The sequence below is a fragment of the Pleurodeles waltl genome, chromosome 2_2, assembly GCF_031143425.1.
Source record: "Pleurodeles waltl isolate 20211129_DDA chromosome 2_2, aPleWal1.hap1.20221129, whole genome shotgun sequence".
NCBI lineage: Eukaryota > Metazoa > Chordata > Amphibia > Caudata > Salamandridae > Pleurodeles > Pleurodeles waltl.
Genome location: NC_090439.1, coordinates 718834518 through 718859383, shown reverse-complemented (window position 1 = coordinate 718859383; position 24866 = coordinate 718834518). Strand labels below are relative to the sequence as shown.

Genomic DNA, 24866 nt, shown 5'->3' with positions numbered 1-24866 from the left:
TGCTTCTGAAAAGAACATTGTAAGCTACTTATTACACTTACAAAAATCTAAACTAGCTTTCTCTTCTATTAAAAAACATCTCACAGCAATATCTGCCTATCTGCAGATTACACATTTAACATCACTTTTTAGAATCCCAGTCATCAAAGCATTTATGGAGGGATTAAAAAGAATCATACCCCCAAGAACACCACCAGTCCCTTCGTGGAATCTCAATATTGTGTTAACACGCTCATGGGACCACCATTTGAACCCATGCACTCTTGTGACATACAATATTTAACTTGGAAAGTAGCCTTCCTAATAGCTATCACATCTATTAGAAAAGTAAGTTAAATACAAGCATTCACTATAAAAGAACCCTTTATACAGATGCATAAACATAAAGGACAAATCCCAAATTCTTACCAAAAGTCATATCACCATTCCACCTAAACCAAACAGTGGAACTCCTAGTCTTTTTTCCACAACCGGACTCGGTAGCCGAAAGAGCCTTACATACGTTAGACATTAAAAGAGCACTAATGTATTACATCGATAGAACAAAACAGTTTCACAAAACAAAACAATTGTTTGTAGCCTTCCAAAAACCTCATGCAGGAAATCCAATATCCAAACAAGGCATTGCTAGATGGATAGTGAAATAAATTCAGACCTGCTATATCAAAGCAAAAAGAGATCTACCTATTACACCAAAGGCGCACTCCACTAGGAAAAAAGGCGCCACAATGGCTTTTCTAGGGAATATACCCATGACCGAAATCTGTAAGGCAGCCACATGGTCTACGCCTCGTACATTCACGAAACATTACTTTGTAGATGTGTTAACAACACAACAAGCCACAGTAGGACAGGCTGTATTCCGAACATCATTTCAAACAACTTCAACTCCTACAGGCTAAGCCACTGCTTTTTGGGGAGATTACTGCTTACTAGTCTATGCACAGCATGTGTATCTGCATCTACACATGCCATCGAACGGAAAATGTCACTTATCCAGTGTACATCTGTTTATTTGCGCTGGGGCTTTTCTCCCTGGAGGCCACTGTTTATTTGACCTACCCAGGACGACTGTGAAAAGCTAGTGACAGTTTCCCAGACCCAAACAGGACCGGTCGAGCAAAACTGCGAACTGGTGGCCCAGTGGAAGATGGGTCACTAGATAAGAGTTTTCTGCCCGTTGACCCAGGTTTTGACAGTGTAAACATAACGTCTCCCCTGACTCTAAATACAATAGGTAACTCCCAAGATTGGCTGAGCAGAAGCACTGTCTACAGACAGAGGTGCTCCTCCTCTGCATACATTTTGGTAAACGGTTATCCGAAATTTCAAAACTAAAATGCTATTTTGTTTATCTTTTTAGGGTTGAGCCTGCGTTGCATGCGCTTGCGCATGCGTTTCACTTGCGAGACACTTTAGTAGATACAAAAGGACTGAGAGCCCCGTCCATGTTACATCAGTGTCTTTCATTGGTTCGTGGGCTTGCCTTTCAAAAACTGCTTGCTTTCATTAGTGGAAGGCACGCATGTCATGCCTTTTCCGGTGGTTAGCCCACATCGAGCGCAGCAACCAAATACTGAAAACATGCGAGGTTCGCTGTTTCCCTTCAGGTTTGTGGACTACTTTTAATATTTTTTTTCGCAGCGCGATCTCGCTTGGCAGAATTCCAGCGCTTTGCATGACATCTACCCTGTTACATAGTTCATTGCACTTTTGCCCGTTACGTACATAATTGCACTTTTACCGATAGGTTTGACTACGAGTGAATTGTAGCAGCGCAATCTCGCTCTTTTTTTTGCATTTTTTTTCTACCCGCATGCTGTCTTCAACTGTCTGTACGAGTGAACTGAAGCAGCGCAGTCGCGCTGTTTTTTTCTATTTAATGTGGCAAGAAAAGTCCGGTTGGGAGTTTACAACTGCTAATAGCTATAACTCGGAGAAATGCGAGACCCTATTGCATTGTAGATGCATGTTTATTTTCGTTATTTATTTGCTAGAATATCCATCATTGATTATTGACTAATCAGCATTTGTAGTTCAAACTGTAGTTATTGTTTTGTTTACTAATAATGCTACATTAGGAATTTTTTGGAGAAATAGCTGATTTCTAGGGTCTCTAGCACAAAACTGCAACTGCGTCTTTCTTACCTGATTAACTTTCGTATCTACGGATAATCATATTAAGATAATTTGTCTCTCAAGTTTAAGATCTTGAACGTAGGGTTTTCTGGGATTGATGTTTCTTGTGTTTTCAACATCTGCATTCTACCTGTAATTCCACTTTTTTTAATCTGTCATCTATTTTCCGCAGGCATTTTATCTACCTTTTCATCAAATCCCATTTGGACCACGTTGACTATAGATGACTAGATTTTGACTAACCTAGAGTTCACTTTAATTTTGTTTGCTTTTATCATGGGTATTGCCACTTCCTTCTGCTCTGATTGCTGCTATGTAAGATTTTGCCCTTTGTGTCTCTGGACTGTCATGGCAAGGAGACGGTCTGCCATAGTACCCCTTTCATAGATGGTGTGTTTTGATCTAATCTAAGTGGTAATGCCCCTGGCCAGTTTAAGTGTAGGAGAGATTTTGTTTTGTGTTTTTAAGGCCAAATATTTGACTGAGCAATTTATGTGCAGCCACAATATGATAGCGGTCTCTGAATGGCCACCCCTCTAATGCTCACCTAAAGGCATCCATCCCATTGTGTGTGAAGATTTGGGTCTCCAGGGTCATTCTTCTCCATGTAATCAAGTATGTCATTGTTCATTTCCTCTGCACAGATACTAGCTCTAAAGTAACACATTTGTGTTCTCCTGTGCCGTCAATTGCTCTCAGGTATCCCGTATTCCCATTTGATCTCCATCTTAGCATGGCAGATGCAGTGCCTCTCTCCATCCTGTCCCTGAGCAGCCTATTCAACGGATTCCTAGAAAGGAATAGGTAGTTGATACGAGTACAGGTCCTGTAAAATGATTAGTTCTAGAAATAATCCCTCTCCCTGAGATGTGCATACCTAGTAATCGTTTTTTGTGTACCAAATAAGAAAACAGTACTCTAGTTCATCTTTCAAACTTTTGCTGTAGAATTTTCTAGCTAAAAAAAAAAAAGTGTGCATCTGATTCTTTTGAAATTTCAAATGTAATTTACTGTGACTAATACTAGCAATTCTGTTTTTGATTGAAGGTTTCATAGTAAAAGAATTGAAAATACCCACATAACGTAAGTTGCTAAAACTTGGGACAAGACTGAACAATTGTGAATTGGACAGGAATTAAAATTCCCCAAATCCAAAGCTATTTCTCTGGCACATATGTCATTATGGTTGCAAAATTCTGTAATTTTTATGTCGAACCTACAGCGCGCATGCACTGTTCGCAAGACCTGTTGGATAGAGTATAGGACTTTGCTCCTTCTTGCCTATGCCTGCCGTTTACCATCAGATTAAGGCAGTGTGGCTCTTGTTTGGCAGCCGGTATGTCACTTCCTGTACTTGGCTTAAGAGTACTGGCCAAGTACAGTTTAATTAAACCTGGAATGTTTTTCTGTTGCTTGGACAGACTATTTTTGTTTGTTTCCTAACTCTTGTTTGTCAGTAAGCACTCGTGTTCACATGCAGGGTTGGTTTTCTGCGTTTACCCATCTCTTGGTCCTTACTTTACATAATCAGTAATTACAAGTAGTTGTGTCGTGTGTGTGTTTTGTACATTTTTTGTGTGGCTTTAAATAGCATGAAATCGACCTTGGAACACCAGCTCTCTGCACAGCCGGAGAGCTGATACTACAATTTTCACTGCACTGTGGGAAATTTGCCTCATACTTTGCAGGCATTCCTTTTTAGAACACGGTTTTGCCCATAACTCAGCCTGTGGTGGTCCTAGGGCAATGGGACCAGAACCAAAACACTCTGAACGATGTGCTCTTTCTGTCCAGGCCACCTTGTGGGTCACGCTAGGTTAGAGTGGGGCAGAAAATCATAAACGTTTATCTCTTATAACTGGAACTATTGTTTTTACAGCTGAGAGGAGTTTGTGTTATAATGGCCTTGTTTGTAGTAATATTTTGACAGCCTTACTCGGCCTACAAATGTCTACTGCAGTATGCTCTCCAGGGGCTGAAGGATGATAATTGCCCCAAGGCACTAGTAACTCAGTAGTCCCCACACGGACATCTAGCACGACCAGTGGTATTACACCTTCTGCTAAAGCACAAACACTGTTTATTTCTGATAAAGGTTAAATGTATGAAAACTCACCCCATAATGCTTTGCAGGCATTCCTTTTTGCCCATAACTCAGCCTGTGGTGGTCCCAAAGCAATGGGGCCACCACCAAAACATTCAGAACGATGTGTTCTTTCTGTGGGTCACACTAGGTTAGGGGGGGGGGTCAAAAATCATAACCTTTTCCACCATTCAATGCATATTATAGCTGGAACTTTTGTTCTGCTAATGCACAAACAGTTTATTTCTGATAAAGGTTTAATGTATGCACAAATAGTTTATTTCTGATACAGGTTTAATGTACAGCATGGCTAAATATTTCAGCCATTTCACTGAGGACCTGGTACTTCTCCAGCCGTTTCCGGGTTTAGGAAACATTCTGAGCTTCTAAAGTCAGAAGTTCTGGCAGCGTTCTGTGACACTGTACTGTGAGTGCTCTTGGTTCCACAGGTACATCTAGCCACGGCCAGTGGTACTGCACTTTATGCTGTTGACGCTACAGGGACATCTAGCCATAACCAGTGGTACTGCACCTTCTGCTGTTGGCTCTACAGGGGCATCTAGCCACAACCAGTGGTACTGCACCTTCTGCTGTTTACTCTACAGCGACATCTAGTAACGACCAGTGGCACTGAACCCTTGTGCCACTGACTCCACAGTTAAATGATATTTAAAAGGCCAGCTCTCTGTGAAAATGTGTAATACACTATACCCTCAACGGGCTGATTATATGGTTACACTGTAATGTTATTTATCATTCTTTGTTATTTGCGTATGCCCTCTAGGGGCTGAATATATGGTTACATGACCATGTTTCTTCTAAATGCTATTTTTACAGTGGTGCTCTGTAGGGGCTGTTCGGACCATTACAGTCTGATGCCAAGTGTAACACAGTTTATTTCTGATAAAGGTTTAATATGCTGCATGGCAAAATATTTATAAGGTCCCAAATGCGAGGTGGTCCTTATCATTTACAACGCCAATGCTAACTCTTGCTAATGCGAGTCCTATTGCATTGCAAATGCTTGTTTCTTATGGAAAAGTATTGGTGTCTCTGGCATTTAGTAAGCCTTCAAATTTCCTCCAAAGAATGATACCCAGGCGATTGGTAACAGTTGTTATAGGTAATTACAGTCAGTGCTTTAGTTCAAGTCAAAGGTTGTTCAGATTATAGTTCAATAAAAAATTGCAAACTAAATGTAACACACATTATACACAGACGTGTAGTTAATGTGGCGTCTCATAAAGCAATGGAAATATACTTTATTCATTACCTCAGAATTGTGTGGGTGTGCAGACGTTGTATGTGAGAGCCAGAGGTTTACAAAGTCATTCAATGATTTTGACTGGGGTCATGTTACAGATTGAAGAATGGTAGCGAATTAGAGGCTAGAAGGTTCAGAAGAGTGAACAAATCTATTTTATGTTCTTGTATTGCATGCTAAATTGGATTGTTACAGGGCCCTTTCACTTATGTGAGGTATGGATTTTGTATTCTTGGACATTGAAATAGTGCAATATTAAGACTTTTTGGAGCCCTAACGAGCCCCAACAAGAAAGATTGTTAGGGTTTCCTGTTCAGAACAACGTTATTGCCCAATCAAAGCTAAATAGACAATGCTGTGGAAAGATGAGTTACAATTTGGTAATGCCATAGAGAGGTAGACATAGTGGAGCGATAGTATAAACAGAGGCTTGAGAGAGAGAGAATTGAGCTAAAAAAGAGGCAAAAAGGTGCATAGAAAGGAAGGTCAAGTAAAGAGTAATGAGGCCAAGAGGATTGAATGGTAAAAGGAGAGATGAGTTGTAGAGAAAACCTTGATGAAGCGGAGAGAGACTGAAGTGAGGTAGAGCAAGAGGATAGGTTGATACATAGGTGAAGAGAGAGAGGGTGAATAAGAGAGGTGGAGACAGAGTGGGAAGTAAGATCTATGAGAAGAGGTAGAGTAGAGGTGAGGTGGAGATGTTGAGTTGAAATAAAGATGGAGGTGCAGAGAGGGTTATGAGAGATGATGGAAGAGAAGGTAATGATAGAAAAAAGAGGTAGAGGTTGAAAGGTAAATAGAAAGAAGTAAGGTAGTGAAAGAGTGCAGGTAGAGGAAATAGGCAGAACGAGTGGGAGAAGGGAAGTGTAGAAGTAGAAACGCATTGTGAGGTAAATTGAGAAGTTGGATAGAAAAGAAAGTAGGATAGAGTGATCAGGAAGTGAAGAGATGTGAGGTAGGGAGAAAAGAGGTTGACACAGGAGTGGTAGAGATAGGTGAGTTAGAGGGTATTAAGTAACGAACAGTGAGTTAGAGGGATAGCTTAGAGATAGAGAGGTGAGGAATATAGAGATGGAGAGAAATAAAGTAGTGAGAATGAGAATTAAATTTGTGGAAGAGGGGATGTAGATGGAGAAGAGATATAGAGTGGGGAGATGGATAAAGATCAATGTGCCAAGTGCAGTATGATCTAGAGAGAAGGTTATGATAGAGTGGGTACAGAGGTAGAGATGTAGAGATAGGCACAGGCTGGTAGATACAGAAATTAGGTTGAGAGAGAGACTGGTATAGCTATGAGAGGTGCAAAGCAAGAAGGGGATATAGCTTAATTGAGATAGAAATAAGTAGCAAGAGAAATGAAATACGAAGGAAGGTAATAGAAATATTGTTTTTAATTTTACCTGCCTAAGGGGGGCACAAGTTTATTTTGGGCATGATAGGCTTTCGAGGAACTCAAATAAAAATAAATATGTATTTATGTGCCCAATAATCAATTACCAGGAAGCATCCTCGTTGGTGGAGCCCCGATTTCCCCATACATTAAAACAGTTGTGTTTGAATTCCCCCTACAAATCAGCACTCATTTAGTTCTTATACATTGTTAACACTTGGTTAATTCTTAAAGCAACCCTCCAGCCTCTTTGACTGTACATGCACATTTAGGTCATTTGATTTTCTTGAAATGTTGGATTTGGCAAGCCAACATTGACATCAACACATTATGTGCTAGTGTTGTAGGTAACACTTTCAATGTCACCCATCCATAACACAATTATTTTAGTACATTTTAATCTTGCGCTTTACCTTACTTTAACATTTGTTTAATGCTTCTAGGAATCTGGAAATACTTCAGGATCTTCTCCTGGTGCTAAGTTCTCCCACATTTTACAAAAGGATGCCTTCATAGTCTTCAGGTCACTGTGCAAACTTTCCATGAAACCTCTACCAGATGGGCCACCAGATCCAAAGTAAGTGTTGCAAATAGTTTCACAGCATTGTTGTTCACTTGTGTTTTCGATGCAAGGCATTTTTATGAATGAGAGACACAAAAACTTTACATCTATTTTCAACATTAAAGTTAAACACAAAAGTGTCCAGAATGTGTTTAGTTTCTTTTGATTTACTGTAAAGAAGGAGCCAAAGAATGAAATTGAGTTTCAAAGTAACATTTTCACTGTGTCATTTGGCATCATCATTGGATTTATATTTCTAAAAACCTGTGTTTTCTGAGATGACTGTTGCACGGGCGACTGAAAATCAGATTTTTGTATTCACCATCTTGACTCTGAAATAAGTGATGGGGTCTACTAGTAAAGACGAGTTAAGCAATTTGAAGAAAACAAAGTGATTGTTTTTCATTTTGATTTGGGTGAGTGGCAGAGAGTTCCACAGAGTGGCTCCCCAGATGAAAGAGGCTGCAGACAAGTGTTGGAAGAAGGGGCAAGGAGCAGATGGCCTATGGACAAGTAAGGTTAATCTTGAGATGCAAGACAAGACTTTGGCCTAAAGACATTGATGTGTTTTCAAGAGAAAGCATTTGTGTAAAAAATGCAAGATCTTAAAGGAGATTCTGGCAAATATCAAATACCAGTGGTGAATTTCATGAAGCTGAGCCATGATAATGCTTACTCAAACTGAGAAGCAGTTGTGTAGGAGCATTCTGTGTGTGTGTCAAGCATGAGGTGACTAAGGCACCTTGTTTATGAAGACAGATTTGTGGAGAGTTTTAAAAAGAGGTTATACCTGTGAAATTTGAGCAGAAAGACAGTGGAGTTAGTGGCAGCTAGGTAGGAAAGGGACACCAGGGGCAAATGTAGCTTAGTGGTAAGCAGGAAGCATAGAAAATATTGAGCTCTGTAATGGACCAGAAATAGCAGATTATGTGTTTGAGTGAGCAGGTCATCATATGGTCTGTACTGAGAGCAGACCACCCCTGTAGCTGCAAATGTTCCTTAAAGTCCTGTAAGTCAGATACAAAGTTGAGTATTTTCAGCATAAGATAGAAACCTGAGTGCAAGTTGTCAAACCTCTTCTCCAGGTCTTTGTGCAGTCATTGGCTAGTCAGCAGTTCTGTGTTGAATAACTGTTTAAACTAAGGGCCTCAGACCTTGGGCACAATTACACTGGCCATTGGGTGTTAGATATTTCTGTATTGACCTTGAGCGGTATTAATCATAGAACTATTACTGTTATAGGTGATGTAGGTTTGTAATTCAGAGGCACCAATATTAAGTTATTGCACTTAGTCTAGTCAGACATATATTATCTAAAAAATATTAGAATCTCTCTGTAATAGCAAAATGTAAATTGTTAAAAATAGACAGTTTTGGTTTTGAGATGACTACAAACATGGCCTACATATTAAAGTTGAAATCAGAGTCTGTGGGCAATGTAAGTCTGTCAGCCATTGATTACTAGTACTTGACAATCTCCAATAATCTTCACGCTTCAGTATATTTCTGTGACCAGTGCTTTGCAATAAGTCTAGGTGTCAAATAAAATGTTGTATACGGTCAGTTGGCTATATGTCTGCTCTTTACCCTAGTTTTTTATTCTTACATCACACAAAAAGATTTTGTCGGATGGGCTATAAGTCACTGTTGTGATGGAGTAACTCATCCGCCAATATCTAAATCAGGCTCCTAGTGTCTGAACTTGAAGTCAGAATTTTTCAAGGAGGCAAGGTCCAAGACTGTGGCCAGTGAGAGTTCCTCAATGTTGGATACTTTTTTGAAGTCGCTGGTTTTGGCACCTAAACCTCTGATTGGGACAAACCTGGATTTTATAGCTGCTGAATCCCTACATGAATTAGATAGATTTGCTGCCTCACTTCTGTCCAAGGTTTTACCTTCAGACTTAGTCATTGTTGTGGGAGTCAAAATACTCCAGCAGAACAAGTCTTGAAGCTGTAGCTGCGCAGGGCTCTACGAGGTTGTACATCTTCACCTTGAGGTTCCACTGAACCATTTTTCAGTCCAAAGAAATGCTCCAAGCTGGATGAGCCTTCTTTGAATGTGACCTCAGTGGGCAACCCTCAGCACCTGCTCCTAGTTCCCCCAGAGTCGAGAAGAATGTCTAATTGCCAGTGTTTTCCTAGTGCCAGAAGTCCTGCAGCCCCTAGCTCATCTGGGCAAGTTTGTGGCAGTCATGGCTCCCCCCAGCTAGGATTAATGGAGGGTTTGGTCCTCTGTGGTCAGCTGGGCCATCTTGAAATCAGAAATTCTTCTTGTATTTATAATTCTGAAGTGGGCAAACAGGAGGCCAAGCTCTTGACCCCTGGAAAACTGTTCAAGTCCCTGGGTGCCAACAGGTATCAGGAGTTCTTGTGTTAATCATCTTCCTCTACCAGGAGTTAGGAGGCATCTTCAGCAGCACTTTTCCTTCAGGTGGCGTCCTCTCAGGTCCAAGAATGTTCTGAGGAGATGGTGGGTAAGGTGTCAGATTCATCCTGTACACTAGCCACTGATTGAAGAAATTCTGCCACTCAGGCTTAATGATTTTCTCACAGTTCTTCCACCTTCTTTTGCATCACTTTTTCTTTCTATTACTGTAAAACTACACAAGCACCCTGTGGCAGAATCCAACTGCTACCAGGCAGGTCCTTCTTCTACTCCTTAACCACAGCCCTATTTAGATGAGCTTTCATCTGGCATGGTAAAAATGGTTTCTCTTCTCTATTGTGACAGCAGCCAGGTTGCCTAGAAAGATCGTTGGAATGCATAAGAGAATCCCCTGGCTTCTCCAGTTCCAGAGAGATAGTTGTACATTTAGATTTTCCTCACACAGCAAAAGCACTTTCCCCTGCCATATGTCACTGGAGTACATTTAAACTGGAGCCCAGCTAGAGCACAGCACCACTCCTGGCAGGCAAGTGCACATAAGTGTAAATACTCACTGAAGCCCACATATCACATTTAATTTAAATTTTCTGTGCAATCTATATTAGTCTTACAGGACAGTTGAATAGGCCGATTGAGTGAAACCAATTTTACCACTACTATGTTAGGACCAGAGCACATGCAGCATGATGACACTGATTTGCAGCGTCAAACAATTTGGGGTGAGTGTGTGGCTAATATAAATGTACTACTGTATTCCCCTCTCTCTCTGATTCATAATAAAGGTAATGGTTGGACCTTGTTATTAGTTGTGATGCCATTACCCATTCTAAATAATTGAACTAATGGTAGAGCTCAAAATGGTAATGGTTCCTCTTTATCATAATCACTTATATCCAGCAGTTTCTGCTTTTCAACCCATGTTCAAATTTTTTATGAAAAGGAGTATGTTGTGAATGTAACAAGACACTATTAGCGAGACAGGAATAGGAAGGTTGCTTATTTTGCATGGTAATGACCAGAATGCGACTAAGGTGGTAGGACTATTCCCTGGCTGTTTCATGGAAAATGAAAACATGAGATGAGGTCTAGCAGATGGTGCCCTTAAAAGGTGTCTTAAGACCATCAATCAGTCATTTACTTATAGAGCATGGCAAATCACCTGTGAGGGTCTCGAGGCACTGGAGCTGTTTGCTGCTGCATGGAGGTTCTTTAGTCAAAAAAACAGGTCTTTAGATCTCTTATGAATTGTTGGAGCAACAGTACAGTCTTGCGGTGCAGGGGAAGGTTGTTCCAAGCCTTGGCTGCCAGATGCGAGAAAGAGTGTGCTCCGCTGTTGGCTTGATGGATCTGTGGGGTGTCTGCGATGGAGAGAGAGGCTGATCAGTGGTGTCTGGACGGTTGGTGGAACTTTAAGCATTTAATGATGTTTGCTGATCCTTGGTTGTGCAGGCCCTTGTAGGTGTGGGTTAGAATCTGGAACTGGCATCTCTTCAGTATCGGGAGCCAGTGAAGTTTCTTGAGATGGGGTGTGATGTAGGTCCTTCTGGAGAGGTCGAGTATGAGTCTTACCCCTGAGTTCTGTAGTGTTTGGAGTCTCTTGAGGTATGATGGTATAAGCTACTGCACCTCAGAGTGTAGTCCAAACTTGGTGCATATAATACGTTAGTTCACAAGCGGTGCAGGCGGTCTCTTGAGGTGTGTATTGAGCATGTTTCTTTGGTCCAGTCTGCTGGTGATGAGGGCCTACGTGGCAGACCTGATTTTTACCAGGAGCCAAGTGAAGATCTTGAGAAGCATGCGAAGGGTATGGAAGTAAGAGGAAGAGACTGCATTGACTTTTTTTTTTCATAGATAGCTTGTTATCCAGTATGATGCAGAGGTTGTGGGAGTGGTGTGTTGGATTGGCATTGTAGCGAGCTCCAGGGGCCACAATGAGTTGTTCCGCAACAAGTCGTTCCACTGTGAGGTGTTGTTCCCAAAGATGAGGACTTCAGTTTTTTCAGAGTTCAATTTGAGAGACTTGTCCTTCATTCAGTCCCCAACGTTCACCATGCATTTGTGAAAGTTAGCTTTTGTGGTGGAGGGATCTTTGGACAGAGAGAGGGTGAACTGCGTGAGTCTGTGTGATCTGACTCTGTCGGCCAGGGGGGTCATGTAGTGTTGAAGAGGGTCAGTCTGAGGGACCAACCCTAGGGGACACCACATATGATCTTCTTGGGCTCTGAGGTGAATGTTGGGAGACAGACCCTTTGGGCTCTGCCGGTGAAGTACAGGGTGATCCATTTGAGGGCATTTCCCCGAATCCCGATTTGGTGGAGTTTGTTGATCAGAATATGGTGGGAGGCAATGTCAAACACGGCAAACAGGTCCAGGAGGATGAGGGCTGCTGTTTCCCATGGCACAGGAGGCCTCTGATGTCATTGTTGGCTGCAATCAAGGCTGTCTCGGTGCTTTGGTTAGTTTGAAATCCAGATTGTGAGGGGTCCAGGAGGTTGTAGTCCTCTAGTAGTTGGGTGGGGTGCTGGTTGATCGCTTTCTCAAGGACTTCTGCTGGATAGGGGAACAGTGGGATGGCCTGGTATTTCTTCAGATTGGCAGGATTGGCAGATGGTTTTCTGAGGAGGGACCTCACTTCAGTGTGTTTCCAGTCCTCAGGAAAGTAGTCAGCGGTGATGGAGGTTTTCAGGACCATCCTGAGTTTGTCACTGATTGTCTTGCATCCAAGTTAGAAGACGTGGTGGGTGCATGGGTCCATGGGTGCCCCAGAGTTTGAGTTCTTGATGGAGATAGTAGTATCTTACATGTTGAGGTGTTTCCTGTGGGTAAGCGAGTGTTCAGCATTTGTGTTTGTGGGTGTGAGCTGGTTGATACTGTCTGTGGCGGGGGTGTTGGCGTCCAAAGTTTTCATAGGTTGCCAAGATGTTGTCGTGGAAGAAGTCAGCGAGGTTGTTGCACAGTTCCTGGGAAGGAGTGATGTTGTTTTCGATGCCTGTAGGACCTTAACAGTGACAAACAGTTCTTTGCTGTGTTTTATGCTGGCTTTGTTGTGGTCTGCTAGGGCATTCTTCTTGGTTTCCTTCAAGAGGCGGTGGTACAGGTTGAGAGCAGTCCTGTAGGTGGTGAGGTCTTCTGTTGCTTTGCTGGTGCGCCACTTCCTTTCGGGTTGTCTGCAGTTCCTCTGTGAACCAGCTTGCTCATTTGCTGTGTTCTTTGACCATGGTTGTCTTAGCAGGAGTGATAGCATTGGCAAATTTTGTGATCCACTGGTCAAAGTTCTTTGCTGATTGTTCGGGGTTGTGTGTAGGGTCTTGGGAGGTGGGAGCAGAGTCTGTTGTTTCACTGGTCTTCTGATACCTTTTTCCAGTCACTGCGCGTGGATCTGAGGGGCCCGGCGTCAGGGAGGTTGAGTCCTGCGATGGGGACGTGTACACTGTGGTGGTCGGACCAGGTCAGTGGTGTAGTTTGGATGACTCTGTCGCTTGAGGTGAGAATGGGGTTGAGCGTATGTCCTGTGATGTGGGTGGAGTCATTGGTAAGCTGCTTGAGTCCGGTGTTGCTCATGCCTGTCTGGAGGTCGGTGGAGTTGGCGTCATTGGTGTCATGGAGGTCTAAGTTGAGGTCCCCTAAGATATAGTGCTTGAAGTTGATTGCACGCGGGGCTATGATTTCCCAGGATAGTGTTGCAGAAGATGGAGCCTGGTCTTGGTGGTCTTTAGGCTAGGGTACCTCTGATGGTGCTTTTCCCGTCTGTGTAGAGTTGGAAGTTGAGGTGTTCCATTACTGGTGTGGGGTTGTTGGGCAATGTTGTGCCACATATGGTATCCCTGTAAACCAGGTTTGATTTTGCCTCAGTGCTTCTTGGTTCAGTCCTGGTGAGTTATCTTGTAACCTTAGGGGATGGCGGTGGCGATGTCTGGTGCGGACATCGGGTGAAGGAAGGTTTCTCTGAGGAAGATGACATCCGGGGTGAGGGAGGAGATCGTGTCCAATATCTCTGTGCCGTTTTTCCCGAGAGAACTTGAGTTGAGTAGGATACACTGGAGTGTTGTTGTGGGAGTCTCAGTCGATGTATGGTTTGCAGCCGCGTTGGCAGTGTTGCTGGTGTTGTTGGTTTCTTCAGTGCTGTGCTAAGGCGGCAGTGTCAGAATGAGAATGGTGCTCTGGTGGTCCATGAGGATGTCAGCAGCAGAGATTGTTGGTACATCCAGGGCCCAAAGGTCTGTGGTGGTGTATCTTCATGGGGTGGAGGAGCCAGGGAACTTGGAGCTGGTTGCGGTCCAGACGCTGACGGGCGCAGATGGGCTTGCCTTTGGCTCACCCAGGGCACACCAGTGCTGAGGCAGCGCAGCAGTCTCCATAAATAGTCCTGGGAGGTGGGAGGGGCCAGCAGGTAGGACGGGCGTGGGGAGCAGGGAAAATGGCGGGGAAAAAACAGCTTCCAACAACATCCAAAGGAAATCATCAGAGGCTGACGTGGCAAAGGCAAAAGTAGCAAAAACAGTGGAGAAAACAAAATTAAGGGAAAAACAACCATACCAATAAAGTAAAACATACCAATAAGGTAAATAATCAGGGGCAGTCAAGGTCCCCATAGCGGGATGGAACCCGGGGCTCAGGGACTGTGGAGCAGTCACTGACCCTGGGAGTCAGAGCAAGTGTGAGCACCAGCAGGAGAGCAGCTCTTTGGACTACAGAGAACAAGGGCTGCTCACAGGGGCCGCACAGCGGCCTCCATAAGTAGTCTAGGGAGGTGGGAGGAGCCGGCAAGAGGACTGGAGTGGGAAGTGGGGTAAAAGGCGGGAAAAATGGTGTCCAACAGCATCCAAAGAAAATAACAATCAGCAAACTGGAACACTGTCCCTAATCGTCAAGGGCAGAAAATTTCAGGAGTAAAATTAGAATTGCACTAGTTAAATATTGTGCCAGGGCAGCTTGACCTATCAAACTATACATTCCTTTACCTGATCATAGCTGAAGACCGGTCTTATTTGCATTGTTTATTCACATTTATCCCAACGTTCTTGTTAGCCCTTCCCCTTCCTAAAGTTATACATTTGTCACACTCTCTCCTTTTTAATCTTCCTCACTCTTAAAATTCTTGGATTTTGAGGTAATTCAGAGGTACATAGGTTTATTGTGAAGTCACTAACCTGAGCCTCTTTTTTTTTTTTTTTCTTCATAACAATTTTAACATTGTTGTCATTGGTTAAAGTCCTTGTGTCAAAATAAAATTAAATCAAGCTGTCATCATCATAGCCCACATTCACCTGGGCTTGTTATCTGTATTAAAGTTAAGAAGCACTTTTTACTTCCTGGGTGGTAGAGCTCCTATTTTCTCAGCACAGCACAGCAACAAGGTTCCTTCAAATCCTATTGCTGGACCTAGCCTTGGAGATAACAGCAACAATGAATGTCTTAATCCTGGTCCTTGATTTTCTATGAGCTTGACAGGGAATAGGCAGAATTTTCAGGAAATCTTTCAGGAAGGAATGCTGTTGTCCAACCAGATTATCAGCACTGCAGCAGTTTCCTCTGAATTATCTGCTCATGGGTGTTGCCATTAAATTTGTCTCCTATCAATCATTCAGGATTTGTAAAGTGCGGCTAATCACCTGATAGGGTATTCAGGCGCTTGCAGGTCCCAAATGCTAATTTGAACTGTTAGGTCTTGAGGGCCTTTCGAAACTCCGGCAGTTTGGGGATGGTCTGGAGTTGAGTGGCGTGGCTGTTCCAGGTCTTTGCTGCGACATGGGAAAAGGAGCATCCTACACTTCTGCATCTGTAGATGTGTTGAGCATGGGCCAGTGTTAGGGAGGCAAAGCGTAGGCTTCTCACTGGTTGGTGGAAGTTCAGGTGGTGGTTAAGGTAGGCAGGTCTACGGTTGTGAATACCAGGAGCGCAATAGAGACCTTGCCTATCCTTCCTTTTTCAGGCAATTCACTTTTCAGCTCTTTTGTAGATGGTGAAATGTCTCACATGAAGGCGGTAGGTCTTGGGAAGAGAAAGGTGTTCAAGATACTCTGTAATCCTTAGGGGAGGAGTTATTTCCCATAGCGGGTTGAAGTCCTTCAATGGGAACCACAATAGCAGCAACAAACACAGAGACAGCCTTTCCACCAAAGAAGACCTTCAAAGGGAAGAGGACATTTCCCCAAAAACAAAAACATTTCCACCTACTGTACCACCTAAGAAATCTTTCCAACATCATAAATGTGAGCTTTGAAAGGAAAGGAAGACCTTACTTTAAAAAAATGCAGTGGAAGAAGTGCCTTCGTACTGAAAAGGAACAGGAATTAATTCCTGTTACTTTCCGATACAAAAGAAAGGACCAAAGCAAGAATTCAGACCCATTTCTGATCTAAGAATAGCAAACAAATGGATAAATAAAGAAAGGTCAGAACGTTGTCATTTCACCAGATCTACCTCCAGATACGTCAAGGGGACTGGATGTGTGTAGTAGATCCACCAGATGCTTATTTCCTTTTTGCATATTGCAATCCCAAGGAAGTTGATAAGAAAAGATCATTACCAATTCTCAGTTCTACGATTTGGGCTAAAGTCAACTCCTCACACTTCCTCATAGTGCCTAGCCGTAGCAGCTGCTTACCTCAGAAAATCAACGATTGGTTAATAAAATAAGCATCTCCAGACTTAAAACCTGGTTTAGATATTGGCAGACTGATTAATCCATCACAACGTCACATCACAAGGGCAAGTCAATGCACGCTGGAAGAAATCAGCCCCAGAGACACCTCAGTGTGCATCATCATGCCCTGCAAACTGCACTGTGTCAGCCGGTGTATAGTACAAACGTGCACAAATTTATAATGCACCAATCTGTGTTTAGTAGGAATCGATATTATGAAATCGCAATTAAAAAATCCCAATGCCATTTGTGACAGTGGGCCGGTTTTTAATTTCTAAAATAGTGATTTCCTGTTAGGAAATCACTATTTTGGAAATGCAAATCCACGGATTGCTATGGGCAAAAGGGCCCACGTGATGCACCCCAAAACTGTGGTGCACGTGTAGAGCACACATATTCCCTAGGGGCATGTGTGTGCTCTATTGCACTTTAAAAAAAGCATATTTGAGTCCCTTTTTTCAAGGTGCACATGGCTACCTTCCACTTTGAGTAAATGGTAATTGCATTTCCTAAATGCCCAATTTGCATTTAGGAAATGCTTTTCATATCTAATTAGGAAACGCAAATAGGTAATTCCTATTTGCGATTTCCTATTTAGAGGATTGCAAATTGTGATTTTGCTAAAGGTCTTTGTACCTCTGAAAAGCCCATTTAGCATTTGTTAAGAGCCCAAATTATCAATCGGATTGTTAAGAAATGCTAAACGGCTTTGTACATTTGGCCCTTAGAGTGCTTATAGAGGAAGGCCACAGCAACCTGGTGTTCCTAAAATATGTGTACCTTTCCAGTCAGGGTGAACTTGAGCCTTGTGGGGTGCATCATGGCATATCCCACCTCCATTTCATGTTGACATTTCTTCATGGGAACAAATTTTCTCTGGGCCTCCTGCACCGCCTGGATACAGCGACAGCTGATATCCCTCATGTGAGATATCCCCCTTGATTCTGGCCATTGCTGAAATGGTGTCTCCGTCTCTGTATTTTAGTAGTTTGACCAGGATTGGTCTTAGGGGTGGGGAGGTGCCCCAGCAACTGGCCGATGACCCAGCATTCAGTGTGCTCTCAAACTTGGGGGATAGGTTATCTCTCACAAACACATCCACTAGCAGGTTTTCCACAAAGTATTCGATTTTCCCTAGTGTGATGGGCTCAGGAACTCCTATAATGTGCACATTGCTCTTACATGAGCACACCTCCAAGTCCTCAATTTTCTATCTCATCTGTTCGATTACAGCTGCAAGCTTTTATGTTTTAGCTACGTCGGTGTGAGTATTGTCCACCTCTGAGATTCGTCATTCTGCCAGGGTGGGATGGTTATAATAGCTCTCCAGTCTTTCCTTCAAGGTGTCCAGCATGGAGGGGAGGGGGAAGAGGAGAGGAGGTTTGGTTAGGGCATATATATTTCAGTCGATTTTGGTTAAATTACTGATCATTCTTCTCGGTCGGAGAGAGTGTCTGTCTGCCCTTCCGCAACCCCTTTCTGGGCTGCCTCCTGATCAACTTCAGAAGGCCTGGAGGAACTCCTGGATTCAGACATCTGCTTGACCTTGCGTGTGTCCCCCAGGGTTGTCAAACTTAATAAAATATCTACTTGTGCATGGGACAGGTTGCTTCTTAAATCTACCTGTCCTGTAAAATAATTACTTGTTTCTTTGGTGCCATGTAGTGCAGCGACAAACTATGGCAGCAATCTCATTATGTAATACTATAGTGGGGCTTGAATACTTGCAATTTCAATCCCTATTATAGCAATTTCCCTATTTTGCTTCCTTTCTGCAGATCTACGTACCGGGGCTGGAGGAAGCAGTAAGCAATAGTTCCAGGGCTGGAATGCCTTTGAGTCTGCAAACTTACTAACTTGCATGTCTTAAGGATATTCACTAGCTCTTCTCTAATATTTTCCTATACTGAGAAAGGTTGGAAATTTACTCCTGACAATGGCAGAAGTAGAAGATCTTCCAGGATTGGGGAAAAAAAGTGGTTGGAGTCAACGTGAAGTCAACGTGTAAACGCTCAATAGAATTTCACATGAGCAAATCTACACATGCATATTTGCTCCTGCTAAAATATAGTTGACAAATATTTTCTAGGAGTAGGATTTTTTGGTCTAATTCTGTAAATTCTTGTGTATTCATGTTAGCCACTAATGCAAAGACATATACCAAGGGTGAACCTCTGTGACTTTTTTAAAGAATTGGGCCCCTTATTAGGTCTGGTGTTAACCAAGACATTTTGTTTTTATTAAAATGATATTTTGCTCTGTCCATCTATTGGCTGGCTTTACTGTGAGTGATAACATTCTGCTCTTCCACAATAAAGACATTGGCACACAAAGTAGTTTTGTTCAGTGCCAGGAACTACTGTGGCAATGTGTGCTTTTTAAGACCAAACAACTTTTTTGGTGCTTTTTACCAATATTTGTTACAATGGTGAGGGCCTGGCAGCTCCCACAACAATAAAGTGTTACAAAAGCTATGTTAAAAATACACACTAATTGACAAAACCAAAAGACTGACACGGATGTCGGATCGGTTGGCTTTTGCCAGTACTTGTTTATTTTCATGTCTCCCATAATCTTGTTGAAAATGGTTACACTGATTTTCGATTATGAATATGTTTTTAAATACCAGTATGTATCAACACATTTTACTAAATTAAGCTTCAAAGAAATAGTACCTACATTTTCACAGTAATTTAGCAAAATGTTTTTTTCCTGTTTTTATTTTTTCTCAACATTTTATTTTGAAAGCAAAGAATCATTAAACTTGCTTACAATCTTCTGCAAACATTTACACTTAATCAGAGTATTCTGGGAGCATTATAGGTATCCTCATCTTATTAAACATTTCAAACGTGTGTGCATGTTTTTTGCTGAACCACTGTCAGTAGTGCAGTGCGACCTTACAAAGTTTGTTCAGAGTGTTCACCCTAATAATGAAGGCTTGGCATTAAAGAACCATAGGCACAAGTTCCAACAGCATTCACATATGGACACAAATATTGCCTCAACTACTGACAGATCCCTTCCCTGTAAACTGGCAGCCAAAGGGTTTGTGCTGCAGGGGGTTGGGCCTACTTGTCCCACGGACAAATTAAACATGAAAACCTTTTATCCTTGAACCCAAACAATATGTCTTGGACAGTGGGCTATAGGAATTCCACACCCCTGACAGTGCATCAATATACTCTGTGTGTCTGTTGATCCCGACGTTCACTATACTGTGAGTGGTAGAGACAAGATGGCAACCGTTTGAGATGGCTGTTCAGAGTTCTCTCTGACTGTGCCATTTTCTAAGCAGACTTTATCCAGATGGATTTCAGAATGTTATTAGAAATTAAACAAAGCCCTTACAGAAACTCTTACAGCCCACTTCACCAGTCTAAGGGCAGGAATGAAATTATTCGAGCAGATGCATTGTGTATACCCCATTAGGTGCTTTGACTTAGAATCAAGATTTGCTATCTGGTGTACAATTTTAGGTAGCGTTTCCAGGTAAAACAGCAAGTCCATATTATGCTGAGTGCGAACAATAGTTGGCCATCAAATTGCACCTACAAGAGTTCAGTGTCAGTTAATTGGTTATGAAGATGAATCCTATGTAATCAAATCCTTCTAAAACTCATTGTTTGTTATTGACCCTTATCCTTCTTTGAAGTGGAGGCGCCAAGAAACTCACGCTCAGCCTTGAAGGTTGGCCATGATGCTTGTCATTGGGGATGGCATCAGTTGTCCAACTGAGTGCCACACAGCTGTCATCTGTATTTGTTTGTACACCTTAGTGATGAAGGGGCTGATGAGGACTTTAGCGGTCTGAGGCTTTATTCCAAGTTTCACTGTTCTATTCACATTTTGAGCTGAGAGTCCATCAGTACTATCTAGGCAACCGTTAGACAGCAAAGTGGGGTTAGATCAGTAAAGCACCATCAAAATATCTGAAGGAGCTTCTCCTGCTATGCCCCCATTTCTCTGGTGTACAGTCTGTTGAGTGGATTGCAAACTTGATTGGGAATTAAAACAGTTGGCACAGAAAACATCATGGCACCATGCACCAAGACAGATGTGTGAGACATTCTAAGGACAGGTGATTTGGATTCTTGAGTCCAGCACAGATTTAGAAAGGGGCAGTTAATTCTTTGCCATCAGTAGTAACATTAGTGATAGAGAATGTGCTAATTATTTGTCTTGATTTAAATATAGCTGTTTCCAAAGCTCAATACATAATACTATAGTCTCTGTAGTGAAAATCAGCATCTTAAAACTATCAGGTAATACCAACAGTAACCAATCTAAAACTCACCCATTGTTATCATGTGCTAAAAGTAAGGAGTTGCATCAAACCACCATAAAATATTTATAATAATTTAAAACAATGTACAAACAGAATAGGTGGAAGGACTCAAAGACCCTTAAAGGTGGTCAACAGAGATAATAACCTAGATAATCCGGCATCATTAAAATAGATGATCCTGGGAATGTTGTGAGAGAGTCTAAACCCAAAATGGTGTCACTGCAAAGCTCATTAACTCAGTCAGTCAATGATTATAACAAGACCATCTCCGCAGTGTGAACTAGGGTTGAAATTAAGAGACATTTTTCAGAATTGGCAAATAAATATGTTCAGTGTGCTGCAAGCAGAAGAACTCGAAACCTGCAATGTACTAAGATACAAAGCAGATCCAAAATTGCATACACATCAAGGGTATACCAAATGCAATGGCATAAATATATATGGAGGATTATATAAAAGAAGTGGGGTTGGTGCTTGAAAATATTTTGGATCTCACAAGTAGGGAATTCACTGGTTTCCTAAAAGAAAACATTGGAGGTGTCCTTTCTTGAGTACACTTTTTTGGTCTGAAAGAAAAGATTTCAAACAAAGCATCTCTTCAAAAAGATCTGGTCTTCAGGGAAGGTGCACATATGCTACTTCATCATGTTTCCTAATGTATTAAAAAAGATCTTTGTAGCAAAAGTACACGAGGTTTGCTTTCTCACATTCAAGTGCTGAGGTTTAATTATCACATTTTTGAGGGCTTGTACTTTAATGGAGTCATAGTGTCAGTGGATGTAAACCATATTATATTAGCATAAGTAGAAGAAAATATCATCCAAAAGAAGCAAAGGAACTAGTTTTTAAAAAGAGCTTCCCATTTTCTTTCAGGAGTTTTTAAAGGGAGGTATCTATAATAGGAAATCAATTGCCATGCTGAGCCACTTTGAAGAACAAGTTAGTCTGAAAATGCTGTCTGTATTAAGGTACCTGAGATAGATTTATGTATTATGTAAATAGATCAATTCTCAAAATGTATTTCAGAGAGATTTCAAGAAGGGGAGAGAGATTATGCTGTTATTGTGTACACAATAGTTACTCCAGAATTGAATATTTTTTTAGTATGTCGCACTCACTTCATACACTCATAAGGGTGCTTGTGAACTTATCCTCAATGGTACTGAAACTATAGATTCTCTAGCAATTGAACAAATCATTTTTGGGAGATTGGATCCTGTGCACTAAAATGAAAGGAATGATATCCCTTTATTTCCCACAAAATGCCCCAAAAGATCCATGTAGGGAAAGTGTGTGGGAGGCCGCTAAAACAGTGATTGTCCTTGTGTTTGTGGCTCTTAATTCTGTTTTCCATAATGGTATAGGAAGCTGTCAAATATTTTATTCCAGGAAAAAACATTGCTGACTGAAGCAGGAGAATTAATGGTTTAGCAAAATCAGTAGAACTACAATGATGTTAATGCATTGACTACTATATAGCCAGAAACGTCTAAGAAAATTCCCCTCCTTACACAACTGTTACGTCCAAGGTTTGGAAGGATGAAACTCCTAAGGGTGGTTGAAAATACAGAATTGATGATTCCCAATATTGAGAGGGCTACCATTGCCTTGCTTCTTATAGTTACACCAGACTGGAATGTTGCAAACAAGGGAAGTCATTTGTGCTTGATGGATAAAGCTCTGTCCTGCATTTCTGTGTAAGACCTACACTGGAGGCCCAAAAAGAGTTAAATCAACAAGTCACCTTACAGAAAATCTGTATCTCCAGTTATAGAATTTTATTCCCTTGGGCAAGAGGAGACTTGGTACATATGAATTTTAAAATGTGTTACATGCCATGCCAGAGTCACCTCCTGTGAATATCGACAGAAACACCACAAAAACAAGATAACCCTTGTTGTATTATACAAACAAAAACGATATCAAGAAAAATAAATATCAAACGTGGTGATAATTGTGGCCAAGTTATTAAAATCCGGGGTACTTTACAGCACTCATTGAGTTTAGAGTTTGTTCATCTGAGGGCAAAGTCTAGTTTTCCAATAAGGGAGATAGTATTCCAGGATGGCCCATCCTAAAAAGCTTAGGCATTTTCTAGGACCCCAATTCTGTCCAGGTATGTGTGTACCAGGTCAGTGAGAGGTGCTAGGATTTTTTCAATTCGTTCAGTGGTAGTTTAGGCTGGCTGAAGAAGTGTTCACATACAATTAGACTAAAGAAGAGTGTGTTTCCTATTGTTTCAAAAGCAAGAATGTAGCCACTCAAGTTGCAACATACTTGAGTAAAATCAGAGCTTAAAACATTGTGTGAAGAAGGTATAATTGTCCCTTTGGGGATCACAGAGTGATTACCTCCAGTGCTGGTTGTCTGTATGTTTGTAAGGCAAGTGGGGACATTAGACTGTGTGTTGTTCCCTGGGGGTTAATCAGGGAAGTAATTGTGGACAGATATCTGTTGGTAAATGTGATAGAGCTGTTGTCAACTATAACTGGTGCTAGATTTTCCCTGATGTTGGACTTAGCATCTGCTTAACACCAAATTAGACTGCATAGGAGTCCCTAAGACCTCAGGGTGTTTGTCACGCCCATGAGGTGTTATGAATTTATAAGGATGCCATATGGTCATGTTTCCACAGATTCTGTCTTCCGGAGGCTGGACAGAGTGCTGTAGGGGACCTGGACAGGTTGAAGTGTTTCTTGGATGATGTGCTGATATATGGCAAACACTGGAATGAGCATAATGTCAGTGTGCACTGTGTATTGTGAAGACTGATCTCAACCGTAAGAAAGATAAATGCCCAGTTGGACAGGAACAAATTTCTTATCTATTCGTCACAATCTCAAGTAAGGACCTAAGACCAAAAACAGATCTAGTGGAAACCATAATGGAGCAAAAACCCTCCAATCTGAGGAAGAGATTTTGTCATTGCTGATGTAGAGATCTGTAGCAGATACATTCACAATATCTCTGACAAAACATCTTGTTTGAGGCATATTACGAAGAAGGGCTTTGAGTTGTTATGGAATGATGATTGCTAGTGAGAATTTGTAGGTCTTAAAAAAGACTTATTGACCAAACCTGATTTGTGTACATTTCTTCGTGGTAAATCAGCTATTCTGGTCACCAATTACAATAGTAAAGGGCGAGTGCTTTTAATTGGAGAAAGATAACAATGAGTGACGTCTAATTGGTTGTGCTTCCAGAGTACTCAAAGGGGCCAAGTTTAATCAATCTGTAATGGGAAGGGAGACTCTAGCTGTGAATTGCGCTGTGAGAAAATGTAGGAGTTTCCATTGGGAATCATCCTTCATCATTAGATCAGATTATAAACCTGCGAGGAAGATTTTTTGTAAGAAGGATCTTGACTCTGTATTGGCCCATATACACAAATGGGTTGTGGCGCTTCGGAAATACACATTTGATGTAGAATACATACCTCGCTCTGTCAACTACACAGCTGACTGTTCAGGTTAGCCAGTAACTGTTTCGATTTTGCAGGGGAATCATGTTATGTGGAGGATGAGTTATGGATTGAAGTATGTGTTACTACACAGGATGTCATTACTAAGGATGATGAGAGGTTTGTGGCTGTTGGCTGTATTTGGAGTTGTGAAGAGAGGATGGACTGAAAAGTGATAACTTTCTTCTTCACTTTGCTGGTATTGTGAAGCCAAGAATGAACTCTCTAGCAAGGAAAGACTCTTGTTCTTTGGCAAGGGATCAGTGGCCCCAGAATGTTTAGGGGTCATGGGATTGAATGTTGTTAAAACTAAAGAGTGTCTTCAGAAACATGTCTGGTGGCCAGTTAATGATTGGGCTGTGGAGTGATTTGTAAGGTTGTGTGTAGTGTATAGGAAAAGTGATCATGTTTGGAAAACCCACATTCCTCCTTTGGAGTGTAGGGACTTAGCCATGGGAGGAAATTGTGGTGGACATAGTGGGTCCTTTGAAAGGAGTGGGAAGTACTTACTACTTAGTGGTGGCAGTTGTGTGTTCTCACGGTGCTCAGGGATTTCATGTGAATGACATCCCATCCATGTCTATCATTACGTTTTTTTTTTTTTAATCTTTATTTTTCATTTTGTATCAAGTTATAAAGAATGACA

At 41.8% G+C, this 24866-nt stretch overlaps 1 protein-coding gene across 1 annotated transcript in view; it reads left to right on the top strand.

Annotated features, from left to right (window-relative positions):
* The window catches only part of ARFGEF1 (ARF guanine nucleotide exchange factor 1), a 961498-nt gene that overhangs the window by 325100 nt on the left and 611532 nt on the right, over nucleotides 1-24866 (top strand). The window contains exon 9 of the mRNA XM_069220293.1: nucleotides 7320-7453. Coding sequence (XP_069076394.1) covers nucleotides 7320-7453 — 134 coding nt within the window. The remainder of the gene's footprint in view (nucleotides 1-7319; nucleotides 7454-24866) is intronic.